This window comes from Asterias amurensis, chromosome 2 (genome assembly GCF_032118995.1).
Source record: "Asterias amurensis chromosome 2, ASM3211899v1".
NCBI lineage: Eukaryota > Metazoa > Echinodermata > Asteroidea > Forcipulatida > Asteriidae > Asterias > Asterias amurensis.
The window spans coordinates 23,055,983-23,077,970 of NC_092649.1; the positions used below are offsets into that span (position 1 = coordinate 23,055,983).

At 40.7% G+C, this 21,988-nt stretch overlaps 3 protein-coding genes across 3 annotated transcripts in view; 2 read left to right on the forward strand and 1 right to left on the reverse strand.

Annotated features, from left to right (window-relative positions):
* The window catches only part of LOC139954241 (mitogen-activated protein kinase 14B-like), a 117,094-nt gene extending 107,279 nt beyond the window's left edge, over positions 1-9,815 (reverse strand). Inside the window, exon 1 of the mRNA XM_071953961.1 lies at positions 9,508-9,815. Within this exon, the coding sequence (XP_071810062.1) occupies positions 9,508-9,647 (140 nt within the window). The 5' untranslated portion in view covers positions 9,648-9,815. The remainder of the gene's footprint in view (positions 1-9,507) is intronic.
* LOC139954245 (U6 snRNA-associated Sm-like protein LSm3) overlaps positions 1-21,988 on the forward strand; it is a 514,674-nt gene that overhangs the window by 24,177 nt on the left and 468,509 nt on the right. The gene's annotated exons all lie outside the window — the stretch shown is intronic.
* The window catches only part of LOC139954240 (methylglutaconyl-CoA hydratase, mitochondrial-like), a 70,234-nt gene continuing 69,074 nt past the window's right edge, over positions 20,829-21,988 (forward strand). The window contains exon 1 of the mRNA XM_071953960.1: positions 20,829-21,217. Within this exon, the coding sequence (XP_071810061.1) occupies positions 20,872-21,217 (346 nt within the window). The 5' untranslated portion in view covers positions 20,829-20,871. The remainder of the gene's footprint in view (positions 21,218-21,988) is intronic.

Below are 21,988 nucleotides of genomic sequence, written 5' to 3' on the forward strand. Positions count from 1 at the left end.
TTGATTGGCCGGTGATAGTTCCATTCATAAAATCGAGTAGAGCGGCTGCCCATTGTACAACGGGGAGCTTGAACGTCTGACCCACGCTTTGAGGCTGGGGGCCCAGTCTAATCAAACGTGAACAACTTTTGTCAACAGAGGGCGATGCGATGCTGGGCAAAGTTCAACTGTTTCTCGGTGTGCGTTGTCGACCGATCTTTGATTCACAGAGAGTTTGTTGCCAAAGAAGTTCACAAAACATGGCCAACACAACCGATCATCAAATCTCAAATTCTTGAAAAGGGTTGTTGATGGAAAAAAATTTTAACTCAGGACGGAAAGTGTGAGATAAAAAATCACCCGTAACGCGACAGGTTTGCGTACTTCACTTCCGTGTTTTGAGGTTAGTTTTTTCATATACTTTTTTATTTTGATCGCGGTTTATACGCCGCGCGGCATATACGCCGACATCTAAATATTTTGTTGTATATATTTGGAGGAAGTGCGCTTTATACGCTGCACGGTTTAAAATCCAAAAATTACGGTACCACCTGTCTGTAACAGACCATCAGCCGCTTAAATTAACATGTAGTCGATGCAAAAGAACAATAGTTGTAAACCAAGAAATCATATGTTGGGCATTCTCGCAGCAACCTTATCAATTTCATACTTCGCAAATGCGAAGTGAATTTTTATGTGAATTTGACGTAAGAACCCTCCTTTCGCAGCGATATTCGCAAGTGAGTTGAGCAGAGCTTAACTGCTGCAAATTTTCATTGTGAATTTGTGACGTCAACTTTCGTATCGCATTCGCATTCGCAGGAAGTATGAACCAGGCTTTAGTCAAAATACGTAGAATTTATAGTGTCGAGAAAATTTATAACTTTTCTTATTTTGAGGGAGTGAAATGTCAGAGTTGATTCGTTGGCAATTTGTCTTTCATTGTTTAAAGGATTCGGGTACTTTTTCCACAAATTTACTTTAAACTTACAGGGAAGATAATGATAGTGGAAAGCTTCCCTTCAAGTATTATTAACTAAGGTTGTGTACTTTTTGAGTAATGATTAAAACAAGTCACAAAATAATTTTGGTCTCATGAGACCAAAATTATTTTAGCATGCAAAATCCCCTTAACCAGTTATGATATTATACCAAACCATAGCATAACTGGTACATACGTTTTACATGCTAAAACTGACACGAAAACTATTACTTTTACTCATTTCTCAAAAACTGCAGCACCTGAGTGAGTAAAATTTCAAGGGAAGCTTTCTACTATCATAATTATATAACTGTGTAAGTTTAATGTAAATCTGTGGACATTGTGTTTTTTGTTAGGAAAAAGTACACAGAAAAAATACCCTTTAAATGTTCCTATTTAACAATCTGACATAATTTAAATTCCTCAAACCTACGGTTTGGAAATGTTTCAGGAAATACCGCAACAATTGTCTTTTCATGTATCACACGTCGAGTGCGCAAGAAATGCCTGTTTAACTACATGTATGTCATGTTAAAGGCATACTTCGCGCGCCACCCTGATTTCACTTTGGTCTTGGTAATTTAGAACCCCTCACCTTTTATGGCAAAGGCCTTTGTATTTTTCATTAAAACAGTTTGATAAACGAGAGTTTTAATGTGAAGTTTTGTAATAGTGAAAACAATGTGAGCTTGAGAGAGAGATGACGTGTTGCATGAGTGTTAGGTTGCCAACCATACCAGCAGGCGAGTGGATACAGCCACCGTATCGGTATTGGGCCGGCCAGCCAAAGTTATGGCCGAGAGCCACTACTATGTACAAAATCAAGTTTGACCAATCTCTACAGTAATGGCAGCCTGAAGCCAAAGACTTCTCTTAAATTTAATTACCATTTAAATATGTTCAGTTTAACGAAAGTTGAGAACTAAAATGTGTCTTTGATAAAATTGTGTTATTTGCTAAACAGTGTTGAAACGGCTTCAAAGTTTTACAAAGTTACAATGTAAACTCCCTGTTATTGGTAAAATTCAAGTTGTTATTTCCGTCGATAAGTGTTGTTTTTATATTTATTTCACTGTATTTCCGGTACTTACTTTCTAGGCCTTTTCAGACTACAAAAAATCTCCGTGTTGGAAATGGATACGATCCGGATAATGTGCACTGACCTTTTCACATTACAACTTTTTAACACGGTGTCGATCCGGATATGGCACTTTATCCGTGTCAAAACCAACCCTGCCCAGGAGATGGGTTGATAAATCTCTATCCGTGTCGAAGATTCTAACACGGATCGAAAGGCGTAGTGTGAACACCTCCGGGTTAATTTCCGATCCGTGTTGAGTGTGCGTGGCATCCGCGCCAAAAAGCTGATTTCCTACAGAGCTAGTGTGAAAGCGAAGCTGTTTGAATCCGGGTTGAAATTTTACCGAACCAACACGGACCGACACGGTTCGAACACGGATCAAAGATCGAGTGTGAAAAGGCCTTTTGTATTGCTTTGGAATGTCCAGTTATGCCCCGGGCGCCAACATTAATGACCGTAGACCGTAGGGTCATTTTCTGTTCATGTTTCCTTTGAGTTTAGTTCGAGTTTTATTTTAGTTCTGCTCATGTATTTTCCCATAGTCATCTCCCATAAGTAACCTTGTCTTGTTTTCCAGCATTGGCTTTCCTATGTATAAACATCTTTATTTTAACCTTCCCAGACAAAACCTTCCCCATGTACGAATTTCTCTAATTGGTAAATTCAGCAATGCGCTGTTCTCTTGATTTCCATTTTGTTAATTGCTGTTGAGCCTATTCCCCCACTTAAATCAGAATACCGCAGCGCAGTAAGCCCCAGTTGTTTCCTGTATTCATTGTTGGTTTATGCAGAATACCGCAGCAAAGTAAGCCCCCATTGTTTCCTGTATATTTATTGTTGGTTTATGTTATGTTTATAAATGTCAGAATACAGCAGAATGCCCCAAAATACCGCAGAATGATTCCCATGTGTATGGACAAAGTTAAGTTTCTCCCAGCAATGACGTAAGTTTAGTGTAATAAGTAAATTCGCTGACCAGTGTGGTTTATTGCTGAATTTGTCTTTAAAGTATTTTTAAATGTTTAAGTTTCACCATTTTGGTTCCCAGTTATTGCTCATTTTGCTTGCCATATCTCGTTCTGCATTTAAAATTGATTTCATTAGACTGATACGGTTCACTTTTGTCTCCCTTCTCTTAATTTCGTGTTATTTAATAAGCTATTTATTATATGTATTGTTATAGCTTCACCTGTGTCATTTATACTACACTGAGTGCGAAATAAACTGGAAAACCCATAAAAAGAAGGTCTCTTCAGTCTCCTCTATGCCGTACATGTGACATAAGCGTTTGATGAGATAGTCAATTGTGCTAATAAATAGTTTCAGTGATAGGGATAACTCCCTCAAACACAAAAGGGACACACCGGCCGAATTGGACTATTGGGGCTACAAAATAGACTAAGAAATTAATTCAACGGTCTTCCAGGAATGAAGTAGAACAGTCCCTAAAAAAATTCATCTAATTTTGTCGTTTTTGAGCATTTTAAAACAAAAACGAAGGTTGCGTGATTGTTCTAACCAAACAGTGGTACAAACAATCATGTGACCTTCCGGGCTAGTTTTACTTCCAGCCGTCTAAAAGTAAATTACCTAACCAAATTTAAAAAAAAACTATTACAAAACTATTAACGAGTAATTGATGAAAAAGATCATGTATTCAAATTATGGCTACAAATTGTAAATAATGGTGAAAAATCTAACGTAAGATTCGCATTCAAAGAGTCCTTGTAACAGAAACTTGTTACATAGCCCCACGGCGTGGAGCAATTGGAACATAAGTCTCGGGGGCATATTAGGTACCGAACATATGCCGAAGAGTTCAAAGCGTTTTTGCCGTATCATCAAAACTTCGGTCCGTATTTAATTTTATACAGTGCGAAGAAAAGTGTGAATATAAACGAAAAGAGAATAGGTGAATAAAAATTTAGATTTTGGGTTGAACAAGAAAAATTGACTAGAGCTCTACCAACCGAGCTATCTAGCCCTATGTTGGCGGTCTCCCTATTTAGTCAATATCTTTGTTCGGGGGGTGCCTGTCAGAAGCCATTCAACTGCCGTGTAGCCAGGGATCACACCCAGGTAACCATACAACCTGGGAAGCGGCAGACAGGGGATCACCTTAAGGGGATGCGACTTTTTATATCAGATATTAAATAATAAACCACAAGGGAAACTGACTGGGTACATTTTATAAATGATTTTGACTTGAGCGGGATTTGAACCAACGACCTCCGCTTTAACGTGCCGTCGCTCTACCAACTGAGCTATCTAGCCCTATGTTGGTGGTCTCCCTATTAAGTCAATATCTTTGTTCGGGGGTGCCTGTCAGAAGCCATTCAACCGCAAACTGCCGTGTAGCCAGGGATCACACCCAGGTAACGATACAACCTGGGAAGCGGCAGACAGGGGATCACCTCAAGGGGATGCAACTTTCGTTGGGTTCAAATCCCGCTCTAGTCAATTTTTCTTTGTTCAACCCAAAATCATTTATAAAATGTACCCAGTCAGTTTCCCTTGTGGTTTGTTATTTTCAGTTTCCCTTGTTGTTTGTTATTTAAAATATGAATAATAATTTTGTGTGAAAGGTTGAAAAAATAAATGATTAAAAAAAATTCCCTCAAAGCATAATTTTGTCAAAAAATTGTCAAATTTTTTTTTTAATTCTGCGAATGAATGAAGTGTTAGTTTTGGGATTGTTGAGGTATTATTTGGTTACGTTCCAAGCTACGCAGCTACTCAGCTACGCTTACGTTCCTTCAAGTTACGCTATAATATCAAAAGGTATGTTTTCAAGCCCGAGTCAAGCTACGCTTACGTTCCATATATATGCAGCCTACGTTTACGTTCCAAGATATGACGTTCCAAGCTTTGCTTACATTCCAAGTTTTGCTTACGTTCCTTCTCAAGTTACCAGCGTTCGACCTTAATGCTGGTCCGCTGGCCAAATGCCTGTAGAAATTGCGGCGGACCATTTGAAACACCTTGCCAACTGGTCCGGCTGATCAGTCAAAAATATCGGCCGCGGTACTACAGAACTAATACTACTTTTTAAATATTTTTAGGCTCGAATAAAACGTAAAAACATTCACTCAAGGTTTGGATAAAACGTTAAAAAAACACTCGAAGTGCCGCTGAACACTGGCAAACGACCCGACGATCACGCATACACATGTACACACAGCGCATAATCCCATCATGCAACGCAAAGGCTTGTAGTCTTCGTATTAGTTCACGTGTGGCAAAAAGTGTAAGAAACATTGAACGCTAGAGGGCGTTTCAGGATATTCGATAGCAGGGGAATAGACGCCCTCTATTGGTGAAAGTACGTGATAGCTTACAAAACTAGCTTCAATCGCCTTGACAAAAGACCACAAAGCAAAACACATTCTGTCAGCAGCATGGTCGAGAGCAAAAAGGAGTATTTAATTGTGTTTCGTAAGGTTCTTCCGTCCTGATTTTGCTTAATTTTTTTTGTTATTTGGGGCTTGTTTTTTTTCGGGCGATTGGTGGGCGATCTAGTTTTGCTCCATGGTTTTACTTTATTGGTCAAATATAGTGCGCGGTTGTTTGGGTTTTTTTGCGGGTTGATTTCAAGAAAGACTTGGGTTCTAGAATGCAATACCTCCATGGTTAAACAAAGGCGCAGCTGTTTTTGCTGCTTTTAAATGAAAACTTTGTTCACAAAACGACGCCGGCACCGACCATTCCATACACGTGACATAATTGAAAAAAATACCGTAAAACTCATATGCTTCTTCATTGATGTTGCAACTATTTTGATGTCTACTTTTTGGGGGGGTTAATTTTCTGGACGAAAGTGGGAAGATTTTGGGAACTTCGGTTATACGGTACGATGTTTATGAATACTTATTAAAAGTAGAAATAGGCACTGTTTATACATGATAAAATAACTTTCAAGGGAGCGATCGCACGTAACCCTCCCCACCGTAGATTTGAAGGCAATACATAAAAAGTTAATGATATTTTTCACAGTCGGTTTTAAAGTGTTTTTTTTTATAAAGTAAAACACTAATTGTTTTTCATAAAAAAGTTCTTCTTACTTGGGAATACTTCGATGTCGAGTGCTTACAATAAACCGTGGACTAAAAAAAACTACCTAAATAAAGATCAAATTAAATTTTCCAATTTGCTCTGACAAATAATTTGACCTGTTTTTAAATTAATGTTAATAATATTATTGTTTACATTTTAAAAGAAAAAATACTTTCAAACTAAAGAGCCCCCTTGCGAACACAATAACTTGGTACACATAAATAAAGTATGGCTTCCAGTTCAGTTAAGTTGACGTTGCAATTCATGTTGAATTTTGAAATAGCGGTGATCGTAAATCGAGTAGTTGGTATACAACAGTATACTTTTAGTTTTAAAAAAATAAACAAAAATTGACGGTCCAGTCAAAAACCTGGCGGACCAGTGAAAAATCAAGCCAACTGGTCCTGCTGGCCAGTTGAAAAAAAAGTTAAGGGCAACCCCTGGTTACACTATAATTACAAAAGTTACGCTTTTAATCCCGAGTCAAGTTACTCTTACATTCCATACGCACTACGTTTACATTCCAAGATACCCAGCTACGCTTATGTTCCAAGATATGCTTACGTTCCAAAAGATAAGGTTACGTTTTAAGCTACACAGCTTCTCAGCTATGCTTACATCACAAGATACTCTTACGTTTCTTCAAGATACGCTATAATAACAAAAGGTACGCTTTCAATTCTGAGTCAACTTACGCTTACATTCCATACGCAGCTAGGTTTACGTTCCAAGATACCCAGCTACGCTTACGTTCCAAGATATGCTTACATTCCAAAAGATATGGCTACCCTCCAAGTAGGCCTGGAGGAAAAACTATTCGAACATCCGGTTAATTTCGGATAGTTGGCCAGCGGTATCCGAATAACAAAATTTCACTTTTCGCCCAGCACTAGTTCCAAGCTACGCAGCTACTCAGCTACGCTTGTACAATCCATATATACATTGCTTAGGTTCGTTACGCTATAATAAAAAATTACGCTTTTAATCCCAAGTCAAGCTATGCTTACGCTTCAAGATTTGCAGCTATGCTTATGTTTCAAAATACATTCTCACAAGGACGCTTTTGAGTCCCTCATGATTCCCTTCCCCCCCCCCCCACGAGATTAAAAAATGTTTCATTGTGAATAGGTGCCCATTGATCAGCTTCATCTGTTTAGCAGAAAATACTGCTTCCAAAATTTGTTTACTATTCAAAAATTTAGTCGGGCACCAGCCACAAGTTCACAACATTTCAAATTTATATAAAATTTGGCTGGTATCAGTTTCTGCTTTGCAATACTATTGTCCCTTTAAATGTTGAGACATGATGAAAAACATCAATGAAATTGTAGGCCTATAGTGGCAATAAAATTATGTTGTTTTTAATACAATGTATATTTTGATGTGCTTTGGATTTGGAAAACCTGGTATTAGACAATTTGGTTAACTTTGTTTATGACCATTTAACCCCTGGAATCGGCGACTTCCTCCCCATACCCAAGTGTAACCGAATCGCAATGAAGACCAGTGTGGCAGAGTGTGGCTGATTAAGATTCACCCGAAAGACAGAGGTCCGCCACTGGTGAAGGTTGAAATGAAAGCAACAATGACTGTGAACAATGTTAATTTTATGAAAGCCTAGAAGTTATTATAATTCATGAAGCTAAAGGCTTGAGGCCGAATTAGCAGTACCTTAATCATACAAATATTGACCCGATTTGAGAAGTTGATAGACGATAGACGAGATAAGACATGATAGACGACACGATGCATTAATTTATTACTTGTATGTTGTACTTGGTTGTGAGAAAAACGATCTGTCAGGGCCACTCAGTGAAGCAGACTTTTATCTGTTTATTTGTACTTTACTAATAGTTACTTGCAACCCGAAAGTCCAGTTAATCTGCCATACTTCCATACTTCAGTTACAAGATCTTGTGATTTTTACAAAATACTGCGGAGGGTTGAAGTGGACGTGCGCCTTATTGCCAAGTAAACAGAAATTACAATTTTATTGTCCCCACAATGCGTTAAAACAAACAAAATTCTTTTTAAGGCATTATTAGGAAAAAAAAATTCAAATTTATTATAAATAGTTCTTTATAACATAATTATCTTTTAAAAAAACAGCATTTTAGTGATTAAATAATTAGTTTTGTGAAGTTCTAATGTCTTCACCACAGGCTGTGCCGTGTGAAAGATGGGGGTTCAATTAATTAGCCAAACAATGCGTTGCCTTACTTGATGGGGTAAATAGTTATCACTGGCAGTTTCGGCCGACTAGTTTCCCTGGTGTTTAGAAGAAAGGTGGCAATAGGGACGCCGTAGTAAAGTTTTTAAAAACCAAGAGCATGAATTTATGTGACGAAAACGTGGTGACAAATCGGGGTTGTTTGCAGACGACGACCTCCGTTGTGCTTTAACAGCGTTCTGCTGGAGTTCTCAACTCCTCTCAGGTGGACTTTGACATGGGACAAATAAAAAAAAAGCTTAAAGTTGTTCTTGTTTCTGTTAATTAAATTGAAATTCTATCCAAATAACAATCTTCAAGACTAAATGAGAAGAAGTCCGAGTTTATCATTCTCGGATCAACACCATAAAGTCCATATTCCTCATCTTCGCATTGGTGACATTGAGTTCGTAATTTAGGCACCAAATTCGACAACAACTATGTCCTTTAAGGACTGGCACTTCTCGTCTTGCCAAGAGTTTCTCACTCCACCTATGCAACATTGGTTTCATTAGAAAGTACCTTACTCAAGATGCTACAGAGCAACTCGTTCATGCCTTTGTTTTCTCCCGTCTTGACAGAGGAAACTCTCTTCTCTATGGTCTGCCTTATCAAATTTAACACTTGTCTCGCCTTCAAAATATTGCCGCTAGAATTGTAACCCGGTCTAACACTAGAGTACACATCACACCTATCCTACAAGATCTACACTGGCTACCCATTAAGGACAGAATCATCTTCAAGATCCTTGTGTATGTCTATCGGCGTATATCGCTCATCAAAAGGCACTTTACCACCAAGGATATCTCTCAGATTCAGAGGACTCCAACCCCATTTTTTCCAACTGCCAGTCTAGACTCTATCTATGCGATCTAATAACAAACATCTTTTAAGGAAACCCCTTGCCTGTTAAGTATTAATATACTCTGTGAGTGGACATGGTGGGTACCTCTTCAGTGCGTGAAATATAGGGTACACGATTATGACGATACGATATGTCCACTGTTATGTCCACTTCCTTGACCTTGTCTTGTTGAATTTAATGTTGTGTAATTTGGAATTTTTGTCCTTTCCTGCATTCCGTCAACAGGGTCAACTCTACATTAAATGAAATAGCATAGTTTCTGTTCAATCTCATTCCCATGTTGATTATGGTCTGACCATGTCTGACCATGGAGGTAGGATTACTGACTGTAAACTCACCTCACGGATCCATACGCACCAGCTCCCACTGCTGAGAGTTTTTGGTACTGAACCGGCACCTCCCATGTAGTTTTATTCAGCTCATATCGGTGATACCCATCAGATAACTTTTCTCCCGATCCTGTTACTGGATTGTTCATGATTTTATTGAAATTCTTACAAAGTTAGTGCTCTAAAAATCGAATGATGTAGTCTAATAAATTTTGAATGAGAAGGCAAGAAGTTTTGTTGTGCTAACCATGTCCCGATTGCAACGAGATTACACAGTTGTTCGCATAAAAATTATGAGCTAGAAGTGCATGATGTTATTAGTGACATACGATTGTACGTACATACATGTACTTGTACATACACATACTTGTACATACACATACATGTACTTGTACATAAACGGACATCACAGTAACTAGCGGGATGCCGCGCTTCGCGCGACACCCCGCTAGATGAGGAGGATTCTAGTATAAAAATGTTGTGAAAGGTAATGTGGGGGCTAGGGAGGTATTCTTACGGGTAATAATCATTTCGTAGGATTGGATATAAGAAATTTTATTTATGATCAGTATGGAAATTTGTCATTAATGTTGTATTTTGATACAAAATAATTGTTGAGCGTGCACAACTTGTGAATCGTCGCGACGCGTCGCCTCCTCTCCTCACCGTCTCTCTTGCGTTCTCCAACTAAAGGAACTGGTGTTTGTTTCTGGAACTGAGCTTTAATATTGGGGATGGGTATACTTTGCAATGATGGTACTTGGCATGATATGTAGGGTATTTCGTAATATTTTAGTATTGATTGAGCGGACCAACGCATTATCCGTAATGTGGATTATGTTTCTCCTCTTTTACGCGTAGTTTTAATTCAATCGGCTTTTGTCATTGTATTAGTTTTATCCACTGCACTGAGTATTTCCCAGCTAAGATGACTGTAAGGGTAATAATAAATAGACGACTAAAAATATAGCACGTACACTGCTCCAATGACACACTTATTTTGTTATGTTGAGCACATTTGGTATAATTCAGTTACACTTTGGCAAAATGTACATTCTGAATCCCGCCCAAACTGCTTTCATTATAGTTACGAACTTTGTGAAACATTTGCCTTGTCATTTTGAGCGTCTGTACGTCCAATTTTGGTTAATTTATATGGAGATGGGCCAATCGGATAATGTATAACACGCTGAATGTGGAATCAGTAGTGGTATTTGGTTCCCTTAGCAACAAATCCATAGTCACCAATAGCCACGGATTTGAGTGGTCTAAGTCTGGTCTCCCCCTCAACAATTATCACCGCTGCTAATAGCAGAGAAGAAATCCGACTTAAAAGGTTTGTATGAAAGTGGTACCCTCTTTTAAAACAAACTCACAATCACAGCCACTAATAGCCGCGGAGTTTATCTGCCTGAAAAGGAAGCTTCGAAGAAGTTGTGGTGTGCAGATAAAAAAAACGCGTCAGTTGGTATGGACTTTAACGACAAAGTCAATTTCTGCAAAATTGTATTAAAAATAAAAATATTTAATGATTGGTTGCTATAACTGTTGAATGATTTTTGCTTTGTTTCCAATGTGGTGTACACGATTTTAGAATCTAAGGCCCCATTCATCGTGATTTATTGAGCATACGTCCAACGACGCATACAAAGTTGTCTGAGCACCAAATAAAGCGAGTTTTTGGAACATGCTGTGCAGCATCTAATCTACTGTTTTTACCACCGCTTTTGGGAGTAACAGAGCGTCGGCCTCATTAATTTTTAGTTTATTCTCATATCAATTATTTCTCATGTAAACTTTCTGGTGAACATCCGCCGGTGCGCGCGCCCCGCGTGACGAAGTCCCCTGATAAAACATCCAATTATATAATGTTACATAATTATCTGTGGAACCCTATACGAACTAAAATAATAGAAACGGTAATTTTATGGTCTTTAATAACTACTCCTACATTCTCTCACTTAATTCACTTTCAGAAAACATTTTCCTAGTTATTTTGAGGGTTTGTATGCCAGCTACCCCTAGCACTTAATTCACTTTCAGAAAACATTTGCCTTGTTGTTTTAAGGGTTTGTAGGCCAGTTTGGTTAGTTTTGTAAGGAGAAATTCGTAAAAAGTACCCGATTCAGCTGCACATGAAGGCTCTTTCGATAACAAAACCCGACGGCCGATTGCTAAATACAAAACGGATTTGGCAAAATCTACACCCTGAGTCCTGACCAACTAGCGTTCTACAATTTTGTTGCTTCAGAACTTTGAATGGAATGTTCGTTTACAGCTTCAAAACAGCCGTTGATGTTTCACAAAGTTCGTAACTATGAAAGCATATTATTCTTAAACGGTGATTTCATGTACTCTTTTGTAGCATTTGTAGGTTTAACTGGCAAAACCTATACAATGTATATGAAAATAATCAATAATGTATTACTTTCTTTTTGAAAATGTTTCAACTTTTGCGTGTGTACGTTCTGTGTGTGGGGGATGACATATGGACTGTACCACCAATGGTGCAGAGTTAAATGGAACAAATAAAGTTTCACAACAATGGGTTGCTGATGTTTGATGCTTTTAAAAAAGCTGAAAAGTTGGGTAGGCCTACATGAATAAGCACTATATTTATCGCCTAATGTTTTTTATTTAACACGCGAAATTACCCCCCTCCCTGTACAAAATGGTATACACAATGCCATTTACCCCTCTGCGAAACATCAATGAGTCACTCTGGAATGTTAATGGGAGTCCAAGGTTGCCACCCACTTCAAACCTAAAGAGGTGGCTCTGTGTGCAGCCGACAGCTCCCCCCTCCCCCCTTAGACCAACAGGTGGCCCATATCAAAACCAGACAACCACAGAGGTGACTCTGTGTGCAGCCTACGGCTCCCCCCTTCGACCAACAGGTGGCCCGTATCAAAACCAGACAACCACACATGTATAGAGATATCGCTCACGACTCCAGCCAATCAGACAACTCATAAGAGGGAGTTCGGTTCAGGGTTTGTAGACTTGCAACCCGACGTCTGCAACGACACAACCGTGTTGGATTCCACAAGGACGCCATGCCACTGGACCTTCTAATTTTCAATCCAAGATGGCGCGGGTTACGTATTTTATTTTTTTCCAGGACGAACGTGGGCAAACAATTACCCCACGTTCGTCTTCGAACCAGAAAAAAACCCAGACACGTCACCACGTGAGCCTTCCCGTGGTGACGCCAGTGCACCTCGGGCCAGCCCCAAGTGACCCAATCCACAAGTGGGGCTCTTGGGGCTGCCCCGAGGTGCACTGACGTCACCACAAGAAGGCTCGCGTGGTGACGTGTCTAGGGTTTTTCCTGGTTCGAAGACGAACGTGGGATAATTGTGTGCCCACGTTCGTCATGGAATAAAAAATATAATACGCAACATCGGGGTCGACCCAGGGAAGCTAAACGAACGCACCCAGTGGGTGCGGTCGTTTAGCTTGTCTATTATAATGGGTGCGTTCTAAGGTATTTTGGCTACTATATTAGAATCCAGTGAAATCATAAGGCATGAAAGTAAAACACCACACCCCCCTCGATGCACTCACACTTCATAACAATCCGTTTCCCCCATTTCAGACCAGTAGTGTTTGGTTTCAGGGGATAAGAAACCAATCTATGATATTTTCTCTTAAATGTAGACTTAATATTTATTACGATTATCGGAATTTATAACAGTTATGCAGTTAATTAATACAAAAAATTGTTGTCATTGTCACTTAAAATATTTTAATATTTTACCCACATTTGCGCACCATAGAATCCAAATAGTAACCACATTACGTGATCCATCTAGTGACTAAAGCAGAATGAAACTCAATCTGGCAGATAATAATTTTGTTTTGAACTTTCGAGGTTGGATGATGTTTCTTCGACCCACTTGAATGTTGCACTAGTGATTAGTACAAAAAATCAATCATTTTTATAAATGTTTGAGCATAACCAACGACAGGAAACTTTGTTCTCAGCATGATTAAGCCTGATGAAAATACAGACCGTGAGTAAACTGCATAGCTTCTGTCACCGGCGCAGTTTGCACAAATTCGAGGTAAACGGGAATCAAAGTTTGGGACCGAAAACATATGAGGGTCGATAACGTATTGTGGCGACAAGTGCCTTTTCCCCAGGGATCTTTGCTAAAAATAGAGCTGTCAAATAAAATGGTGTCCGAGAGTTATCGAATTATTAGTGTGCTTGAAACTTGCACATTTTTAGCAGTATTCACGATACAGTCTTTGACAATATTTACCTGTAATGCCAATGAATATTTATTACTTTAATCTCTAAGGTTTTCATGAACAGTTGTTAAGAATCTATGAGAGAATGTTCTAGAATTATCCAGCTGAGATCTCGTTGAGATAATTAAGTATTCACAAGTTTCCGATGTATGTTGTTTAACGTTAAATAATACAATTGTCTTTACACGTGTATATAAATTGCGTACGTAAAACAGCCTATGTAAAATGTACATTTAACTAGTACACACAGAGTTCGTGAAATGTATAAGTTTAGCGTTGAGTATAAGCCACGCCTGCAAAGCATGTTTGGCCAATCGCGTTAGGTCGCTGGTCGCAAGCGCTAATTAGCATATCTGGTTGCAACTACATGTAGTTACTTTTGGTCGCAAGCGCTAATTTGCAGTACAGTAACCAATTACTTTAGGTCGCGAGCTCATGCGTACTCACTAATTGCGACCTACCTAAACCTATAAAAGGCGAGCGTTTTACGGCTGCCTTTCGTTGTTAGTTCGTGAGTTGGACAGACCCGGTGGAGAAATAGGACGGTCGCTGCATATGTGACCGCCGCTAGCAAGACATTTTACATGTAGTTCTTCATCGTTATCCCCTAGATATACTACCAGTTAATTGATTGTGTTTGACTGATGAATAAAGATCCTTCAATATATAACACCCTGTAGAAATGGAAGAATAATTAAAGAGAAGAGAGAATAAATGAGCAGATATTCCGGTTGAATTGAAAGTAAACCCTTACGCTTCGGAGTGAAAAGTCTCTTAAGAGTTCTAGGGCCAATAACACTTTAGCCTTTAGTCAGCCTTTGCAGTCTTCATCTTCAGTAGGAACCAGTCGTCGTCCCACCCCTTCCCCCTTCTTATGATCAATTCTCCCGTCCCTTTTACTAAGTGATAAAATAGTAGCGACTATTGCCCACCCCTCCCCTGGTCCCAATAAGTCGAAATATTCCCCGAAGACCAAGAGAAGTTTGACGACCGACAGCCGCCCTCTGACGTTGTGTAACTCAGTAGCCTGAAACATCACTGCTCGACATTAACGGTGCGGACGTGCCCGTTACAGTATAGACTTGATGACAAGTCGTTAGGCGCTGCCTGTTTGTCTGCCTTTCATGCAACAGTCACAGTGCGATGTTACACATGCAACAGTCGTAGGTAGCGCGAGGCAGCTCTGACCCTAGTCTTGGTCCAAGACGTCACTATCTCATACTCGTGATATTTCATACTCGTGATAACCCGACAGAGGGCGCGCTTTTCTTCCCGAATTCATCGCGGTTTGACGATAGAGGACCAGATTTAAAATTTTGAGTCAAACAAATTGCAAAAGTTTGTTTTATTGTGAATTCTTGTTAAGTGGGTAATTATTGATGACATATCCAAAATGGGACAAGAGTTTCAACCCAGAAATGACCTAATTTGCATATTTAAATTAGGTCGTAATTATCAAACTTTAAGGTCAATTATCTCTAAAACTATCCATTTTTAGGAAAAATGTTGTATTAGAGGTGAATAGAAACATGACCTTGGGAATCTAAAAAACATATTTGTATACTCAAATGACCCTTTCCCAAACAACTAGGTCAAAGGTCAAGGGGTCAAACATACGTGAAATTGGTTTTCTCCATTCAAAATCATCATTACATGGCTTCCCATTACATTGAAATTAATAATAAATGAATTATTTGGGATGAATGATTCCACCCTGTCCAAAATGACCTCTATTGATGACATTCAATAAAATCAAAGAAATTAACAATCAAATTCATCCGACGGAATCGTGGTGCAAATGCCTTCTTATAGTCATTTCCCAAGCGAATAGGTGCAATTGAACCCATTTATTTTACACAAACATCATGGTATCAATAATCCTCTGGGGCTGGATTGTTGTACATTTTCTCTGGTAGCAAGCAAAGTTTCACACTGCCCCCCCCCCCCCCCTCCCGATCACTCAGCTTCTCTGAGCATATTCAGGCATCGTCAGCAGCCACAGTGTCCGCTGTGCGTCATCCATATCCCGTCTTTGTGTGATTCCACGATGCTCTCAACAATTAGATCAGTTGCCTCCCCTGTTGTTGCCTCCCCAGTTGTGTGCCTCCCTCGCTGGTACATGTACCTCCTCACCTGGTGCCTCCCCTGTTGTTGCCTGGTGAGGCAATAACAGGGGCGGCAACAACAGGAGAGGCAACAACTGGGGAGGTGTTGCATCCCCACTTGTTGCATCCCCAGTTGCTGCCTCCCATGTTGCTGCCTCCCCGGTTGTCGCTCCCCAGTTCCTGCCCTCCCCTTTTGTTGCCCCCAGTTGATGCCACCCCAGTTGTTGCATCCCCTGTTGCTGCCTCCCCTGTTGCGCTGCCTCCCCGGTTGTTGCGTCCCTAGTTGTCAACTCCACTTTTGTTGCCTACCATTTTGCTGCCTTCCAGTTGCTGCCACCCCCATTGCTTCCATCGTTGTTGCCTCCCCAGTTGTTGCTTCTTAAGTTGTTGCCTCCTCGGTTGTTGCCTCCTCGGTTGTTGCATCCTCGGTTGTTGCATCCGATGTTGTTGCCTCCCCAGTTGTTGCCTCCCTTGTTGTTGCCTCCCTAGTTGTGGCCACCCCAATTGCCTCCCTAGTTGTTACCTCCACTTTTGTTGCCTCCCCTTTTGCTGCATCCCAGTTGTTGCCTCCCCAGTTGCCTCTCCCCTTGTTGCCTCCCGGATCCCCTGTTGTTGCCTCCCCAGTTGTTGCTTCCCCTGCTGTTGCCTCCCCGCCCCCCCCCCCCCCCGTTGTTGCCTCCCATGTTATTGCCTCCCCTGCTGTTGCCTCCCAGCTGGTGCTCCGTTGTTGCTGCCTCTAATTCTGTTGTTGCCTCAATAAACTTCTCTAAAGGCATTGTTAACTACCTGTTGGTATTCCTCTTGTATGAACCGCACTTCCAAAGGAGATCAAGAGAAGCTATCGCTCCCAGAAGCTACTAGAGAAGCTATCACCCTGGTGTTTTGCTACAGACCCTTTGAATAGCGGACCTTCATTATAGAACAGACAAAGCCCTTTCTCATACAACTTGTTGATGAGTTCCTTGAAACCAAAGATAAAATTCAAATACACTGGCAAACTCCGCTTTCCTGTTTACACATGCAGATACTAATAAACTGCGATGAAACAAAGCTAGCTGTACTATTAAGGCCCATCACACCATTCATCTTGACCTTTGACCTAGCTGTTTAGAAAGGTCATTTGAATCTAATTGATTTAATTGAATGTCATTGATGAAGGTTTATCATTTAAACCAAAGAATACATTCATTTTTAATTTCACTGTGATGGTATGCCATGTAACAGTGCATTTGAGTGGAGAAAACCAACTTAACGTATGTTTGACCCCTTGACCTTTGACCTAGTTGTTTGGAAGGTGTCAATCGAGTATACAAATATGTTTTTTAGATTCTCAGGGTCCGGTTTCTATTCACCTCTAACACAACATTTGTCCTAAAAATGGATAGTTTTAGAGATAATTGACCTTAAACTTTGATAATTACGACCTAACTTAAATATGCAAATTAGGTGATTTCTGGGTTGAAACTCTTGTCCCATTTTGGATATGTCATCAATAACCACCCCATAAACAAGAATCAACAATAAAACAATTTTTTGCAATTTGTTTGACTCAACATGAAAAAAATGTCTAAATCTGGTCCTCTACGACTGGCTGTAAGCTAAATCGAACCATGGATAGTGACGCCCTCTGTTGTTGGAATTGATCCATTTCGGTGCGTTGTACGAATTGATCCATTTCGGTACGAACTTTACGAAGGTCTTGGAACCAAGACTAGCTACGACACTGATTATTAAATTTTATATTCTATATCTATGGCTTCCACCCACCTAGTCTTGAAATCAAGACGGTAATTGTTAAGCGCGGTGTGTAGTTACAGCGCGGTGTAGCTACGGGGACGATACACACACCCGGGGGGCGGAGGGGTTGCGCAATCATTTGCTAGCGCGTTTTGGGTACACTCCATTTTAAAAATAGGTGATGACAATATTAAACCAGAAAAGATAACATGAATACCGCTGAAATTCTCTCTTTAGCAGCACTGAAAACATAACGGTACTTATTGTAAGAGCATTTTCAATTGTTAAACTGGTTAGTTTTTACATAAAATGCTTAAACATTTTACCGAAATTTTCCGTTGGCTTATTGCAGCGGTATGAATGGGTCCAGGCGGGAGTTTTGTTACAAAACGTCACCCCTAAAATGGCTATAAACATCGACATAATGTGAAAAAATTACCGTTCATCCTCTGATTTTTTTTTACTAAATGTTGTGATGAGGGATAGATCTTTCATTCCTAAAAGTTTAAACAAAATCCCTCCGTACATCCTCTGGGTATTTGACGTTTTTTGAGAGGTATTTTTGAGAAAATGGTTTCTGCCTATACTTGGTTTCCACGCAAACGATCGTCTGTTGACGGACGGGAACATTCGCCGCAGGTACTGTTAATTCCGAGGCAAGCGCACATCTTACAAATAATATGTAAGACATGTCGTTTACGCTAATTTGTGTTGCTTTATTAAATTACTAAAGCAGTTGGCAATGCAAAAAAAATCATTTGACGATGTTTTCTTGTGTAGACATTGGGTGAACTAACATTATTTAGAGATAGACGCACCCTTTGATTAAATGGACCCGTCTAGGCAGTCTCAACGGCCGCGCCTGCGTTCCAAGGGGAGAACGTAATCGGAATCTTTAAATTTTATACAGCTTGGAATGAGGTGCATTGTGGTCTAGCTGGTATCCAAAATCGATCCATATCTATCCCAAAATGCACCTCATTCAACAGTCTGCGCTTGCGCATTGGTATTTGCGATAAGGTCTATGCATTGGTCTATGTACGTGCCAGCGCGCCGTTTGCGTAGGTTTGTATGGAGAGCGTCGACCGGCGCTAGTCGCGAGAGAAGAATGAGATTATTTTCAACGTAGGTGGCGGGTTCGTGGCGCGACCCGTTCCGCCCCCCCCCCCTGCACACACCCCTCGATCCCAGTATGTGTGTGTGAGTCATAGAGTTATTATACGAACTTGTATGTAACGTCGCACTGTGACTGTGTCCGAAACGGCAACTTCGGCTACAGCTACGGCTAGATCGCGCGCGTCTGCCTATTCTTCAACACTAGTAGACGCGCTGATCTAGACGTAGCAGGCAAATAAGCAGCGCCTAAAGGCCGAGTTATAGTCGGTCGCGCGATGGTCGCGCGATGGTCGGGCGTCGGAAATCTTGACGCGCAATTACACAAAGCACGGTTTTTAGGCCTCAGTCTTGGGATTGAGCGCAAGATTTCCGTCGCGCGACCATCGCGCGACCGACTATAAACCGGCCTTAACGATTTCTCATCAAGTCGGGTACCTATGGTGGCCCTGAAGGGACATCGCATATCGCAAACGTGTGCGCATATGTATGCAATGTCGTGAAACAATTCGCAAATATGTGCGCACACGAATGCAATGTCGTGAAACAATTCGCGAATATGTGCGCACACGTATGCAATGTCGTGAAACAATTCGCAAATATGTGCGCACACGTATGCAATGTCGTGAAACAATTCGCGAATATGTGCACACATGTATGCAATGTCGTGAAACAATTCGCGAATATGTGCGCACACGTCTGCGAATATTATTTGCGATGTCGTGAATTTTATTGCATACCATGTTGCATACCTTTGAATAAAATGTCTAATGATCTGGGGGGTTTCTTTCCAACAGTGAGATAAGCGGTAGTCATTGCAGCAGTAGTCTTTGTTGTGAGGCAAGCGAGGCGTGTGGTCGTCCTTGGCCTGGTGCCAAGTTCCTGGGTATACACATGCTTTACAGAGGGAGCCTGCTGTAGCGCCACAGTACTCCCTAGATCGGTAACAAATTATCCACAACTATGACATCATCCTAATGGTATGCAACATGGTATGCAATAAAATTCACGACATTGCAAAACAAATCGTGTGCGCACATATTCACGATTTGGTTCACGAAATTGCATACGTGTGCGCACATATTCACGATTTGGTTCTCGAGATTGCATACGTGTGCGCACATATTCGCGATTTGTTTCACGACATTGCATACGTGTGCGCACACATTCGCGAATTGTTTCACGACATTGCATACATGTGCGCACATATTCGTGAATTGTTTCACGATATTGTATACGTGTGCGCATATATTCGCGATTTGTTTCACGACATTGCATACGTGTGCGCACACGTTTGCGTTATGCGACGTCCCTTCGGGGCCACCATAGGTACCGGACACTTCGGCACCTTGCAAACTCGGCACCGGCCTGTTTTGGTCCAACAAACTCGGCACCAAACAAACTCGGCACCGGCCTATTTTGGTCCACCAAACCAAACTCGGGCACCGTAGCTTATATGGCCATAACCGGTTCCGAACTTTTGAAAAATTGGCATCGGAGATTTTTTTAGGGAAACTTTACGTCCGCACGTTCAGTTTTGTTCTCCTTCTTTTCTTCTTTCACAATCATTTTGGTGAAAGTGCATCGCTATGTGTTAATGTAATGGACATTGAAAACGTTAGAATAACTTTTTGATTTTGAAGAGAGTGTGATTTGGGAGCGTGTTTTGCCTACATGGCGGCCGTCGGCCATGGGGGACTTTTGCCCCACCACACGGTAGCGGTTTGCTCATGCACGCGGTGTATAGTGGAATCGTGAAAAAGAACAGTGCACGACAGTCTGTAACAGAAATTATTTAACACGTACTCTTTATTTTGAATTGGTGTTTTATTGGATCAAAGTTTCGTGTAAATTGTCACAAAAAATACTTGGACATCGAAATTACGTATTTTAATATTAATTATTAGGTGTGTATCGTTGTCGGTACGACGTCGAACCCGTCGAAACACGACGAGGATCGGGATTTATTTCAATTTCCAACTGGGTGCCTAGTTTGTAACCGTGGCAGATTGAGCGTTTTCAACCAGGTGCCGAGTTTGTAGTTGTGCATGTGCCGAGTTTGTGGGTGCCGAGTTTGCAAGGTGCCGAAGTGTCCGGTATTCCACAATTCATCAAGTCTACCACCCACACCCCACACAATCCATAATTCGTCCGGCCGTGTATGTATCGATCTGTAAAAAAAGAAATGGCGCTGCAGTTGAACTTTAACACTATCCGAAGCATGCGAAGTGTTTGGAAGAATAACGTTGTGAGGCAGCATTGTATGAAACGGTTAGATTTACTGGAATGCAGTCGAACCACTGGTAGTATAAATACTAGTAGAAGTAGCAGCAGCTTGCTCTATGACTATGGTACTACTATTGACATGAGGACTGGCACTGGCCGATGCTACTCACCATGCTCACTATCATTTTCAACATCATCAGCATCATCATCAACCGTCAGTTCTAACAAAACATTTGATCACAATGATCTTAGTGTCCGTTACTTGGACGGTGAACATTCAGGTAGGTTTCTTGACAACATGAACCGTAATGGTAATTGAACAAAATAGTAGTTATTTGAGCCGATTAAATTATTAGGGCCTACCGCAACAACCTATCTCCTCTAATTAAAATCTTAGTCTTACTCTTCTCAGTCTTACTTAGTCTTAAAGTCTTACCAATTTTAACTATGCCTTTTTCTTTGAATTGGGAACAATAAATAGTGCCATATCATTTTATCAAGCGATGCCGGCCCTAATTATCTTCATATGTTTATGAAGTAGGTGCAAACATAATGAAATTTTCACACCACACACCGATCTTTGACAACTTCAAGTTCAACTGGTCCCATTTGTTTTTAAGTTTTTCCGGTTTTCAAGGTAAACGAGAAAGAATGGATTCCCGGTGAAGCAAGGGCGTCGAGCGCTACTGAAAAGTGTGGAGGGGGAGGGGGGCCACGGGCGAGCAAGTTTTAAAAATACCATACATTATTTTCACCCATACCATTACCTTTACATTTAGATTCTGTGTTAAACTTCTTCCTGCCTGGTTTTTGTTAGTCTTGGTGCAAGACGTTTCTCGTTTCCTTTTCACACACACCGCGATCAATTTACCAACAGCGCGCGCAACGACTCACCTGACTTATAGTCCACTCACCCCCCCGGAGAAACGTCTTGGTCCGTGTGCTGATCGCTCGGGAAATTCCGAGCACATTCCAGTCTGAAATTCAGACCATGATATTTTCATAAGTGAAAGCTATTTTGTTGATTTATACATTGTAATAAACTAAGAGGT